Source organism: Jaculus jaculus, chromosome 1, assembly GCF_020740685.1.
Source record: "Jaculus jaculus isolate mJacJac1 chromosome 1, mJacJac1.mat.Y.cur, whole genome shotgun sequence".
NCBI lineage: Eukaryota > Metazoa > Chordata > Mammalia > Rodentia > Dipodidae > Jaculus > Jaculus jaculus.
This window is the reverse complement of record NC_059102.1, coordinates 172,244,001-172,258,075: the sequence shown is the minus strand read 5'-3', so window position 1 is coordinate 172,258,075 and position 14,075 is coordinate 172,244,001. Positions and strand designations below refer to the sequence as shown.

Below are 14,075 nucleotides of genomic sequence, written 5' to 3'. Positions count from 1 at the left end.
TTTTTGGTCTGTGGTTTGCTTTCTTTATGATGTAAAATATCATTATATACATATGAGGAAAAACAAACCACAGGTCTAGCCATGATATAATTCAAAATTAAGTACAGCAGTTAATTTTCATAACCTTGGATTGGGGATGTAACTCACTTGTAAAATGTTTGCCTACCATATATGAAAACCTGGGCTTAATACTTACCAATGCCAATTTTTAAAAATGCCTTATATAACCTTCAATAATTAATTTCTATTTATAGTCCATGAAAGTTACAATTGTGTGTGTGTTTGACTGGCTGTGACTTTGTAAGGTGGTTCTTTGGCTTGTAGTTTCTGCTTCCTCTAAGTGACCTTTATTTCTTTCTTCATTCCTCAGGTATCAAGTGAGCCTATGGTAGAAGTTCACATTGATAAGGAAGCTCTGGTGTCTTATGTAAGATACTAGCATGTAAGTTGTAACCAAAAGTTACACCTAAAATCGCTTCTCAGAAGGCATTGAACTTGATATTAGCAAAAAGACCAAGAAACAATACAGAAGGCTATAAACTAACCTTCTAATTGCTCTAATACTCCCTTCAGCCATCTGATGTTGTACCTGTTAATATTAGCTTTGAAGGATTCTGAAGTATAAATCTAGTTGACTCCTAGCTTCCTCTACTGCTGGCTCAGAAATTAATCCAATATATGTTCTAGTTTGAAACTTGTACTGATGTTATAAGATCTTTTGTAGCTGAGTTTTAATGAACTAATATGCACCCATGTATGAAATGAAATTAGAAGCAAAACTGTCTGGAGGAAAAGTGGGGATTAATGGAGCAGAGATGGGAAAGAAAGTGGAGACTTGGGATATGAAGGAGAATATGTTCAATGTACAATATATACTTACTTATATAGAAATGTCCTCATGTAACACAAGTTTGGGTTCAATGAATTATACAATGACATTTAAACTCATAAGTCTGAATCAATATCATTATTAAAGGAGAGGTTTAGTCATCACAATTGTTGATTTGTAATGAAAGCAAATTTGACCCTCTTTTCTTTTCCCTAGAATTTCATGCTCCACCTTCTGCTGCAGGGTGATCTGATAAGAATTTCCTCACCAAGTGCAGCTCTTCCACCTTGAATCTACCAACCTATAGAACAGCAATCCTAATAAATATATGTTTCTATATAGATGAACAAATTCTGATGTTCTACTTAGGAACACAAAACAGACTGACACAAGATCTGATCCACAGTCATTCCAGAAATAGCCCAGAGTAGAGAGTACACTGTAGTAGTGTGGTAACCAGACTTAAATAAGCACAACATGGCCAATTTTCTAACATCAGTTAAATAATTAATGCTTTTAAAAACATGTCTTATGTACTATTAGATCACATTCCTCTACCTAGTATGTTTTCATTTAAAAAAGAACTACTAACTCAAATACATAGGCAATGTGTTGACAGCTTATCACATGTGTAGAACAATTATTTATTAAACAACATAAGCCACTTGTGAATATTTTTATGAACATCTTAAATAAAAAGGGTGATGCACAGAAGAAGAACCTTTTAATTTCAAGAAGCCACACGATTTCCCTCTTTTCTTATTCCTTCTCTACAGATAGTTCTCCACAGAGTTGACAGCCATGACACAAGGAAATGACACTGAAGTCACTGATTTCAATCTCCTGGGATTTGGTGTCCGACATGAGATTCAATGTGTCCTCTTCGTTGTATTTCTTGTGATCTATGTGACATCCATGATGGGGAATACTGGGATAATACTACTCATCAACACTGATTCCAGACTTCAAACACCCATGTACTTTTTCTTACAACATTTGGCTTTTGTTGATATCTGTTACACATCTGCCATCACACCAAAGATGCTGCAAAACTTTGTGATGCAAAATAAATCAATAACTTATGGGGGGTGTTTAATGCAACTGTTTATTTATGCAGTATTTGCCACCAGTGACTGTTACCTTCTGGCCGTAATGGCCGTGGACCGTTATGTCGCCATCTGTAAGCCTCTTCGCTATCCCACAATCATGTCCCGCAAAGTCTGTATCCAGTTGGTGGCTGGTTCCTATCTCATGGGCTCAATAAATTCCTCCGTCCACACAGGCTTTACCTTTTCACTGTCATACTGTAAGTCGAACACTATCAATCACTTTTTCTGTGATGCCGTCCCCATTATCATCCTTTCATGTTCCAACAATGATATTAACTTCATGCTAATTTTGATATTTGTGGGATTCAACCTCATGTTCACTGTGTTAATTGTCATCTTCTCCTACATATACATCATGGCCACCATCCTAAAGATGCCTTCGAATGCAAGCAGGAAGAAAGCCTTCTCCACATGTGCTTCCCACCTGACAGCAGTCACCCTTTTCTATGGAACCCTTGCTTACATGTACCTGCAGCCTCCTTCAGATAACTCTGAGGAGAGTATGAAGGTGGCCTCTGTGTTTTATGGCATTGTGAATCCCATGTTGAACCCTCTGATCTATAGCTTGAGAAACAAGGAGGTCAAAGAAGGTCTTAAAGCAGTATGCAAAAAGTTCTTTAGATTGGATCAAAATTATTAAAATGTAGCACAACAAAGCCTCCAGTAGAGATATGTTAGTATAATTTAATAATTTTGAGGTTGAAAACATGTCTGGCTCTTAACTTAATACTACTCCTATCAGTACATAAGATCTTAGAATGTTGGAAAAGCCTAATAATTACTGCTGGCAGTAATTAGAATTTTATTGGAGGGATATTTCATTTGAAAAACTTGCAAATCTTATGGTAAAGTTTTTATATGTATTATCTAAAAATTAAGCAGCATATATAAAAATTAAAAATTATTGTTTCAAATGTTTTAATAGATAATAATGCTCAGCTTATATAATCCATATTAAAGCATATAATCAATCTTGATATTAAGAAGTATTCTACATTACCTACAGTGAGGTTCTTTATGAAGGCAGTTCTAATTATTGTCCAAATATTAATATAAATAAATGTGTTATTTTAATAATCATCTTGCAAGTCAAGGAATGTTTTCTAATGTGTATATTCCAATATGTGTTATATTCTTATGTCACTAGCCATTTTATTCTTGTTGCAACTCCATCTTACCTGTGGAAAAGGAACTCCCACACATATCTTCTACTACCAAGTCCAGTAGAGATAATCTAGAAGTGGGTATCTAAAGGCAGCCATTCACTTATAAAAATATGTCAAGGGGCTGGGGAGATGACTCAAAGATTAAACCTGACAGCTTGAAAACTAGCCACCGTGGATCAACTCCCCAGCACTCATGTAAACTAGGATGCAAAATGGTCATACATCTGTGATTTCATCATGCCTATAACCATGGGAACAGGACCTGAGAAATGCAAAAGACTAACACAGACATCTCAAAATTATCTACCATTATGCACCATGGTGTGCAGACCCCTACATATATACACACAAAAAAATAAATAAATATTTTAAAGGTCAGTCATTTTTGCTCAAACTAACAATAACTACAAAAACTCAGTGAGAACTGAAATGGAGGCCCAGATCTCTCTTTAAGTCAAGAAGTGTTAGTACAAAAACTTTAGTAGATAGGCATATCATATTTCACACTATGACAGAAATAGCCATTTTCATAATATATCACTCCCTTGTGTGTTTGTCCTCAGAGAAAATTATTTTTCAGCTAAACCCTAATTGGGAATGATTAATCATGCCATAAATTTATGCATGAAAAACATTCAAGCTGAATCTGTGTTAGGACAAAGACTATATATATTTGTCTAACTACTCTGTTCACAGCATTAATTTATTGACAGGAACTTTATTGATACTCATTAAAATAGTTGTTGAATCAATGAACAACATGAATGTATACTACCTACCTTCCAGCTCAAAGGACTGTTCTCAAAGGGGCTAAAGCTTCATAAGGACTTTTCAGGAGCAGTAGCCTTCATGGAACAGTACCAAAGAGGTTTGAGTTATCAGTGAGCTTTGAAAGTCAATAATGGGCAAAGAGAGTCAACTTTACTTCAAAAATAAAATATGAATCTATAAAGAAAATAATATGGTTTTATACATCTAGTCGAAATAGGGTAAAAACCTAATTCAAGGTGTGGACAATTTTCCTGACTGAGAAATATCATTGTGTCCTCTTGACTGAGAAAGCAATAGAAAGTTCTCTAACCCCACTGAGAAGGGAGCCATCCTCATGATTTAATAATCTCCTGAAACTGTTATGATATTATGGGATTCAGCATTTAAATATTGGGGACCACGAACTCCAAATTCATAATAACTAAGCTCATAAAAATCACATTTTCCTCAAAAGTAAACACATTCAGCCCATTTTTTAAAATCCCAAAGTTCCATCACCATTATGAAATGTAAACTACAAAACATTGTCTTAGTATTATCTAGATATGGATTGTATTCATGGTGTGATTTTCCAAGGCAAATTTCTACTCCAGATGTAAACTTTTAAAAATATTTTTAGTTATTTATTTGCAATAAGAGAGAGAGAGAGAGGAATGGATATGTCAGGTCCTCTTGCCACTGCAAATAAGCTCCAAAAACACCCAGTCTCCACCTATTTCCAAGATCCAAAGCTTCTTCCACATGTTTAGATATTTGGAACATGGCCATTCAATCCCACTTTCTCTCTTGGGAACTTGAGCAGGCTATAACAGAAGATTATCAGCAGAGTGTCTTATGAATAAAAAGATTACTTCTCACAGATCTGGAAACTAAAGGGCTGAGATGATGGGATCAGTATGATGAAGCTCTCCTAAGGGTACATGTCTGTGCTGCAAACAGAAGCTTTTCTCTGCAGACTTACACTGCATGGTGTAAGCACCCTTGATCCATTTACATGAACGCAAATAAAATATTAGGACTCTGCTCCAATGACCTCATCTAAACTTACTAATTTCCCAAAGGTGCCATATCTTAATACGAGCACATTGTTGGGTAGAATTTTAACATAGGAAATGAAGAAGAAGCTGGGCCATAAGGGTGATTGAGAAGACCCACAAATTGATAATTAGTATATAAAAATGGATGTCGCTGGGGGAAATACCCCTTTTGGATAGTGTCTAAAGTACAATCAGTTTTGTGGCCAATATTCCTTCATACTCCATGTTTTCTTTTTGGAAACTTTTCTTTCTTTCTTTTTTTTTTTTTTTGAGAAAGAGAGAGAATTGGCAACCTAAGACCTCAGCCACTGCAATTGAGCTCCAGACACTGCACCACCTAGTGGGCACGTGTGACCTTGTGTTTACCTCAATATTGTGCATCTGGCTTATGCAGGATCTGGAGAGTCAAACATGGGTTCTTAGGCTTTTCAGGCAAGCACCTTAACTACTAAGCCATCTCCCCAGGCCCTGGAAACTTTTTGAAAGGTGTCATCTTAGGCAGTACAGAAAGAAACTGAAATATAGAAGGAGAAAGTGAAGATGGAAAGAAATTACTGAGCTCTTTTAGACCCAAGAAAACTAGAGATCAATTTGGCAGGGAACATTAATGAGCTCTGCAAAATATCTCTCCAAAACTTTCCCTCCTAGCAGAAGGTTTGCCAAGGTTCTTTTCTCCATATGTCTAAATGACTGACAAATTCCTATATTAAAGCAAAGGAAATCATCTTTTGTTCTACTAGCTGCTGATCACCTTCCTCAGACATTAGCCATGGTACAGGGAACTTAAATCCAGCCTACCATCTTTTACCACTAATTTCCCTTCATTCAGTTGTGAGCTCTTCAAAAAACCCAGACCTGCCCCATGTTTCAAAACCCACAACTGGGGCTGGAGAGATGGCTTAGCGGTTAAGCGCTTGCCTGTGAAGCCTAAGGACCCAGGTTGGAGGTTCGGTTCCCCAGGTTAGCCAGATGCACAAGGGGGTGCACGCGTCTGGAGTTCATTTGCAGTGGCTGGAAGCCCTGGACACACCCATTCTCTCTCTCTCCCTCTATCAGTCTTTCTCTCTGTGTCTGTCGCTCTCAAATAAATAAATAAAAAATGGACAAAAAACATTTTGTTTTAAAACCCACAACTGAAAAATAAAAGTAACTTTAAAAGCCATAGGCACCAAATCAAACTCTGCATATCAATTAAATTAAACATTTAACCCTAGTGTATTTATAACCAAACAAACACAGAGTCTCTTACTTCACAGATGGTTACTAGAAGTATTCTGATGATATAACATACAAGTGGAACAAATGTTGTCTTTGCCTAAACTGAATTTTAAAATGCATGATGTTTAATGAAGGCAAAAAGAAATAAGGGTAAAACTTTTAAATAAATAAACGATGGTTTGTGTAAAATTACAAAACATGTCTCTGCCACACTATATGCCCTGAAGTTTAAAGTCAGATTTATTTTCACAGCAGATAGCTAAGTCTTTACTGATTATATAACAGGGAATTTGTCTGCAGTTAAACAGGGGTCCTTAGAAAATATGAAAGGGATTCAACACAATTCATCACAAGAAAACTCATCGTTTAAAACATGAAATAAATTGGGAAAAAAAGGATTTTCCTCTCTAAAAATGAAAAGAAGCTGTAGCAATGAATAAAAGACTCCCTCTAGAAAACTTAGTTCACGTCAGTCAAAAAACAGCAGTGAAGATTGTTTATCCAATTCCATCCATCCCCTGAGACCTCAGACTCTCACGGGATTGAGTGCTGAAGCCACAAACCCCAGGTACAAACTCCCTGACGGGAAGGAAACAAAGACCTTGGGGTGATCACCTGCACCAGCTTCATCAAGAAACCCTGGAGGTGCCTGTCATGTAAGTAAAACAACACAGGTTTGACCAGAGGCAATGGGAACATCAGCTGCATCACTAGTGTGGACAAGAAGCAGCTCAGTGAAGGGTCAGAGGCAGAGTCCCACACACTGGCCCTCAAACAAAGAGGGCAAACTGCATCACTGGTGACAGGATGAAGTGCTGGGAGGGGTTTGAATCTGGCTTGAGTGATACCTGGGAAGGAGCATGAATGAACACATAACTGAATAGATCAACCAACCAATATTATGTGCCTTTAATAAGCATTTTCATGTGTTATCATAATCATTTGGGGTGTATCCCTTCAATGTCTGCTCCCGTGCTGATTGGTCATAAATTTTCCCATTCAGCCCTTATACAACTGCAATACAGTCTCTATGTTTAGTTATTAATGTTGTTTTATATTTATTAGTACTCAGATTTACAGAATGTTGTAAAGATTGTGTCTTCCAAGAACCAGTTCTCCCAGTATTCAGTCCATGGTCATGTCTACATAATGACACTGTTACACAAACCCAGGATTTTGATATTGCAGAGCATTTGCATTGTCCATGCTTGCAAGTAAATCAAAATGTTAAGTTGTAAGGGGTACTTTTTGCCTATTTTGATGTGAGTGGAAGTTTTGTGTGAGCAAAATTGTAAAGTTTTCTTAGGAGTAGAGGGACTGACTATACAGTTATATATTTTTTAAAATTTTATTTATTTATTTATTTGAGAGCGACAGATACAGAGAGAAAGACAGATAGAGGGAGAGAGAGAGAATGGGCGCGCCAGGGCTTCCAGCCTCTGCAAACGAACTCCAGACGCGTGCGCCCCCTTGTGCATCTGGCTAACGTGGGACCTGGGGAACCGAGCCTCGAACCGGGGTCCTTAGGCTTCACAGGCAAGCACTTAACCGCTAAGCCATCTCTCCAGCCCATAGTTATATTTGTAACATACTACCAAATTACTTCACAAAGTAATTATATCATTTTACATTCCTACCAGAAATCTATGAAACATCCATAGCTCTGCAAGCATTTGATATCAACATGGCTTTCATGTTATGAACTATGATGCCTGTGTAGTGATATTTCACCATGGTTAGTGTGCTAGCCCAGCATTTTCCTAATAGCAAACTGTTCTGACAGCTTTTCCTATGTTCATTTCCCATCCATATAGTCCTCTAATGAAATAACCACTTATATATTTTATTAATACTCTAATTTGTTTTCTTTCATTCTGGGGATGATAATTTTTCTTTCCTCTATATACAAGCTTTTGCCAGGTGAATCATATGAAAATATTATCTTCCACCCTGTGGCTTTCTATCCCCTTAATCAGGTCTTTAATAAAGTAAAAAATCCTAATTTTGAGAAGGTTTACTTTTATATATCTCTTTACTTTGAACATCAGGTCTAAGAATTCTTCCCTAGGCAATAGTACAAAAAAAGTCCTCCTATGCCACCTTTGCAAAGCTCCATGGCTACATTTTTGCACTTGAATACATGGTATATTTTGATTTAACATTTATATAAGGAATAGGGTATGGGCTAAATGCATCTTGTCCTCCCAATGAAAGCAACATGCTCTAGCACTATGTCCTCATATTGATGACTTTTGCACTTTTATCAAAAATAGTTGGCTGTTTGTTCCTCTCTGTACCGCTCCTTGGTGCCTGATTCTGCTTTCTGTCTGTCTCTCCCATCACCAAAGTGGTAGTGTGATGGGTATAGTGATGTCAAGCGGAGGGATACATGAGCTTTTTACCTTTTTTAAATTTATGTAGCTATTCTAACAACTTTTGCCTCCTGTATCAATTTTATAATAATTATGTTTCCACATAAAATATTTTTTCAGTAACGAGAAGAGATGCGTCACACCTTTTACCAGCCTGGGAAGACCAGTGTTTCTTTTGTATTGAGTCTTGCATGCTATGAACACAGCGTACTTTTATTTAGTTCTTTGATTTGTCAGTGTTTGATAATTTTCTACAGACTGGTCACAAGAAGATTTTTGTCAGATTTATACGCTTAAGCATTTCATTTTCCAGTGATTGTTAAAGATATACTTTAATTCCTGATTCTATGTCCATGGATAGTCTTGCACTCCTATTAGTACAGAGGTTTTGGGGGTTGACTTAGTTTATGTTCTATTGACAATATCTATACATATACAAAATGTAAGATGATTAAAATTTCCTCCAACAATATCCTACATCCTCCCTTCCCATCCCCTGCCACTGAGCACCCTCTTTTTTCTAACTAGTCCTTCTCCCAATTTTTTTTTTCACTACATTTTTTCTGATGTTCTCAGGAGGTCAGAGTCAGTTCTTTCCTTATATGCCATGGATTTTTCATTAGTATGACCCTGTCAGTTGTTGATCATATTCCCATCAGGTAATAGTTTCACAATTTTTATTGGGACATTTTATTCTAGAAATTTCTAAATTCACATATTAATTCTAGAATATTTCTTGGAAGTTTCAGTGATCATGTCCTTTGAAAACAGGAACAGTGTTTTCTCCCTTCTTGAAACATATTACTATCATTTTTTATTAAACTGAGGAAGTTTTTTCTATGTCTAATATTAGGTTTATTTATCATCATGAATAGGTATTAAATTTTGTCAAAAGTGTTTTCTTCACAAACTTACACGGCAGTTTTATTTTCTTGTATTGATTGTGAATATGTTGGGTTATGTTGTTTGATTTTCATATTCATCAACCCAGAGTTCAAAATATAGTAAACCCCACTCAGTGATGGTATGCAATTATATATTTGTCAGAATTATGTTTGCTAATAGATTATTTAAAATCTTATTTCTATGTTCATGTGAGTTATTGGGCAACTTATCCTTTTTACTGCTACCTGTTTCTGGTGTTTGAATGTCCAGATTTCACAAGACAAGTTATAAAATGGCCTTTCAACATAGCATTTAATTATTCCTAAATTTTGGTAAATTCTCCAGCAATTTTTGAGAGTAAGATATTAAAATTGTGGATTCACTTTCTTCCTGGCTACTATGGCTATTCAAGTAACTTCATCTTAGTTGAAACACATTAGTTCAATTCAAGGAATTTTGTAATTTTTATTTAAGTTGTTAAAATCATATAGGTAGAATATTTCTAATAATTTTCTTATCACTTCTAAGTCTAAAGAGACACAGCTTACTTTTTCTGGATTAATAAACTGGATCTTCTCTCCTTTTACTTTGTCATACCAACTATTTTTTATTGATATTGTCCTATTTCTTTTTCTCTCTGAAATTTCATTGATTTCTATTTGTTGCTTTGGATTTTCATTTCTTTTATTTCCTTTACATTAATTTGGTCTCTTTAAATGCTACCTTAAACAACTAATTTGAGACTTTATCTCTTTTCAAATGTAAAAATTCAGTTCTAGGCATTACCGTCTCCTCACTAGACTAAACACATCTCAAAATTTTGCTGTGAAGTTGGGTCGATGACTCAATGATTAAAAGTGCTTGCTGCATAAGCATGAGAATTTGAGTTGAGTCCCCAGAGCCCACACAAAATGCAGGATATGGCTACACATAACTGTAATATCAGCACTAGGAGAGAGGAGAGACAGAGGGATGACTGAGACTTGCTGACCAGTCAGTCTAACTAAAAATGACCAGCTCCAGGTTCAGTGAAATATGCTTTCTCAAGAAAATAGCATGGAAAAGTGATAGAGGAGGACATCCAATGTCTTTCTGTGGCTTGCATATGGGGCACAACCACCTGTACCCACAAATGCATATGCATACATATGTATACATGTGAACAAACATTGATGTATTTTGTTGTCATTCTGTTTAATATTTTTATTTCCCTTGAGATTTTCTCATTAACACATATTTTAGTTACAAATGACTTCTTTCTTTTGACTGCTTAAGGATAGTTTCTTATTATTTCTTATTTACAACTATACTTAGTTATTTTACTGTTTTCAGGTGACACTCGATATCATAGAGTGGGATTCATTCACATTTAGTCAAATTATACAATATTTCACATATAAACATATGAAATAATGCAACCATGTGTCTAGCCAAGATGTGGTACAAAATGAAAACCATAGCTAGTGTTTAATATACTCATCTATCTTTCCTTAGTTACATTTCTACCAACTCCCTGTGTAAGTAATGTGTGTGTGTGTGTGTGTGTGGTGTGTGTAAGATGATCCTTCTCCCTTACTGTTTCTGCTCCCTTCATGTGGTCTTTGTCTTTCTTTGTTCTTCACTTATCAGGAAATGCTCACTTATAAGGCCAGGCAGCTCTGGTGTCTTAGGTGATCTGCTGGACTGTAAAATGTAAGCAAAAGTTAGAACCTATAGATGGCTTCTCAGAGAACTCTGAACTGGCCATAACTGTTTCAGTATGGTCCATCAGTCCAATCAGAGTTGAACTATTAATGTCATTTACTGTTCCTTTTTTTTAAATTTTTTTATTTATTTATTTGAGAGTGACAGACACAGAGAGAAAGACAGATAGAGGGAGAGAGAGAGAATGGGCGCGCCAGGGCTTCCAGCCTCTGCAAACGAATTCCAGATGCATGCGCCCACTTGTGCATCTGGCTAACGTGGGACCTGGGGAACTGAGCCTCGAACCGGGGTCCTTAGGCTTCACAGGCAAGCGCTTAACCGCTAAGCCATCTCTCCAGCCCTACTGTTCCTTTTAAGGATCTTCAGAGTAAATCAAGTCAGTTACAAGTTTTCCCTATCACTTGCTCAATATTAGATCTTCTAGAGTCTCATAAATCAGTAATCAATCATGAATCTACCTTTGAAATGGAAGCATACCATTATTACTGCTTCATACATTGATGCCTTTTAATATAACTGTGGGCTAACTCCACAATGCATGACCCATATACATCAACAAGGAGGGACAAGAGGGAGGGGCAGGACATGGACGGGCCTAACAATGGTACCAAATTGACTATATTCACTAAGTACAATACTAATTAACAAAATATAAATAAATTATAAAAAAGCATTGTATTTTATTACTGTAATAACATCTGTTTAAAATAAGACAATAACAGAGAAAAAAAATCCCTAGGACTCAAAAGCACAAACTGACAGAACTCTCGGTTGTAACATCCAGGGGAAGAAGTGTGCTGCAAGGGCAGAGCAACTGTAGATTCAAAGCATCTCTCAAAGTATAGCTGTTAGAAACTTGTTCCAGTGATAAACGATTACATTATGAAGGATCTCCTTATATGCCAAATGTATGGCTTTATTACAGCAGAAAATTACTTATCATTAGATTAAATAATTTTCCATGAATGTAGTTTGGGCCTTCTCTTGACCTCAGTCCTTCTGGCCTTTCCATCTTTCACCATGAAATGATCTAAGATGAAGACCCTTACTTGACACAGCCCCTCATTTGTGAGTCTTTGTTATGGAGACAAAAGTAAAGAATGAAGAGACACATAAGAATATTTTATCTAAGGAAAGACTTACTTTCTTTTCTCTGCTCTTTTCAGAATCTGGGCAGCCATGACACAAAAAAATGGCTCCAAAGTCACTGAATTCTACCTCCTGGGATTTGGTGTCCAACTTGAGTTTCAGTGTGTCCTCTTCATTGTATTTCTTGTGATCTATGTGACATCCATGGTGGGGAATACTGGGATAATCCTACTCATCAACACTGATTCCAGACTTCAAACACCCATGTACTTTTTCTTACAACATTTGGCTTTTGTTGATATCTGTTACACATCTGCCATCACACCAAAGATGCTGCAAAACTTTGTGATGCAAAATAAATCCATAACTTATGGGGGGTGTTTAATGCAATTGTTTATTTATGCAGTATTTGCCACCAGTGACTGTTACCTTCTGGCCGTAATGGCCGTGGACCGTTATATCGCCATCTGTAAGCCTCTTCGCTATCCCACAATCATGTCCCGCAAAGTCTGTATCCAGTTGGTGGCTGGTTCCTATCTCATGGGCTCAATAAATTCCTCTGTTCACACAGGCTTTACCTTTTCACTGTCCTTTTGCAAATCAAATATCAATCACTTTTTCTGTGATATTCCCCCAATTGTCACTATCGCATGTTCCAACAATGATATTAACTTCATGCTAATTTTGATATTTGTGGGATTCAACCTCATGTTCACTGTGTTAATTGTCATCTTCTCCTACATATACATCATGGCCGCCATCCTAAAGATGCCTTCGAATGCAGGCAGGAAGAAAACCTTCTCCACATGTGCTTCCCACCTGACAGCAGTCACCCTTTTCTATGGAACCCTTGCTTACATGTACCTGCAGCCTCCTTCAGATAACTCTGAGGAGAATATGAAGGTGGCCTCTGTGTTTTATGGCATTGTGATTCCCATGTTGAACCCTCTGATCTATAGCTTGAGAAACAAGGAGGTCAAAGATGCTATACGAGTTACAGGGAAAAGGTGCTTTAGATTAGATCTAAATTAGTAAACTTAAGTATATCATATTACCCAGCAGAGATGTGTTACCACAATTGAAATTTGTGTAGAATATCCTTAAGACCCCATCATCATTCATTTAATAATTCTTAAACTGACACCAATATTCAGCTTTTAAACCTTGGCTATTCCTATCTTTACCTATGATCTTAAAATATGTGAAAAATCCTAATACTTGTACAGAGACTCTTTTTTCTCCCAATGGAATATCATTTGCAAACACTACACAGTTTTTAAGAGAAGCATTTATGGATATTATAAAATCATTAAGAGGCATAAGCCTTACAAAATATTATTTCATATGTTTTTAAATATATTTAAGTACATAAGCAAATGTACTTGTATATTGTTATCATGAAAATTAAAATGAACGATTCTCACAATTTAAAAAATTCCCTTAATTGTCTAAAGGGGGATTCTTTTTTAAAAAAAAGTTTAAATCATTGCAATAATCTCAAGGTTAAATAAAAGTAACCTACTTACAAAGTATCATATGACTCAAGGCATCCTTTGTACCTGATATGTTACACATGTGTTAATATCCCTGGTACCTGAAACAAGTTGTTTCTGTCATTGGTCATCTTCTTCATTCTCACAGGATCATTTCTTGCCTGGGAAAGGGAACTACTGGAAGCATTTCCTATTTCTCTTTCTAATAGGGTCAATGTAAAAGTAAATGAATCTAAAATACTACCAATAAGCAGTCATTTGCAGTAGGCATATGAATCTCTTACTCAAATAGCTTTAAACTACAGGAACTCAGTGAGATTCTAGTGGAAAAGGCTGAGAGCCCTTTGAGTCAAAAAATAACAATTAGAAAAGCTGTTTACACAGATTGTCCCTTACATCAGA

General features: G+C 36.3%; 2 protein-coding genes across 2 annotated transcripts; both read left to right on the top strand.

Moving 5' to 3' along the window:
- Positions 1–368: 368 nt before the first annotated feature.
- Positions 369–2,578, top strand: LOC101604695 (putative olfactory receptor 5AK3). The gene is made up of 2 exons (XM_004667608.2): positions 369–442; positions 1,606–2,578. Exon 2 carries the CDS (start codon positions 1,631–1,633, stop codon positions 2,576–2,578), a length of 948 nt encoding a protein of 315 aa, XP_004667665.2. The 5' UTR covers positions 369–442; positions 1,606–1,630.
- Positions 2,579–12,270: 9,692 nt separating this feature from the next.
- Positions 12,271–13,212, top strand: LOC101604408 (putative olfactory receptor 5AK3). Its single transcript, XM_004667607.2, has one exon. The coding sequence runs from the start codon at positions 12,271–12,273 to the stop codon at positions 13,210–13,212; it is 942 nt and encodes a 313-aa protein (XP_004667664.2).
- The last annotated feature ends 863 nt before the right edge of the window (positions 13,213–14,075 follow it).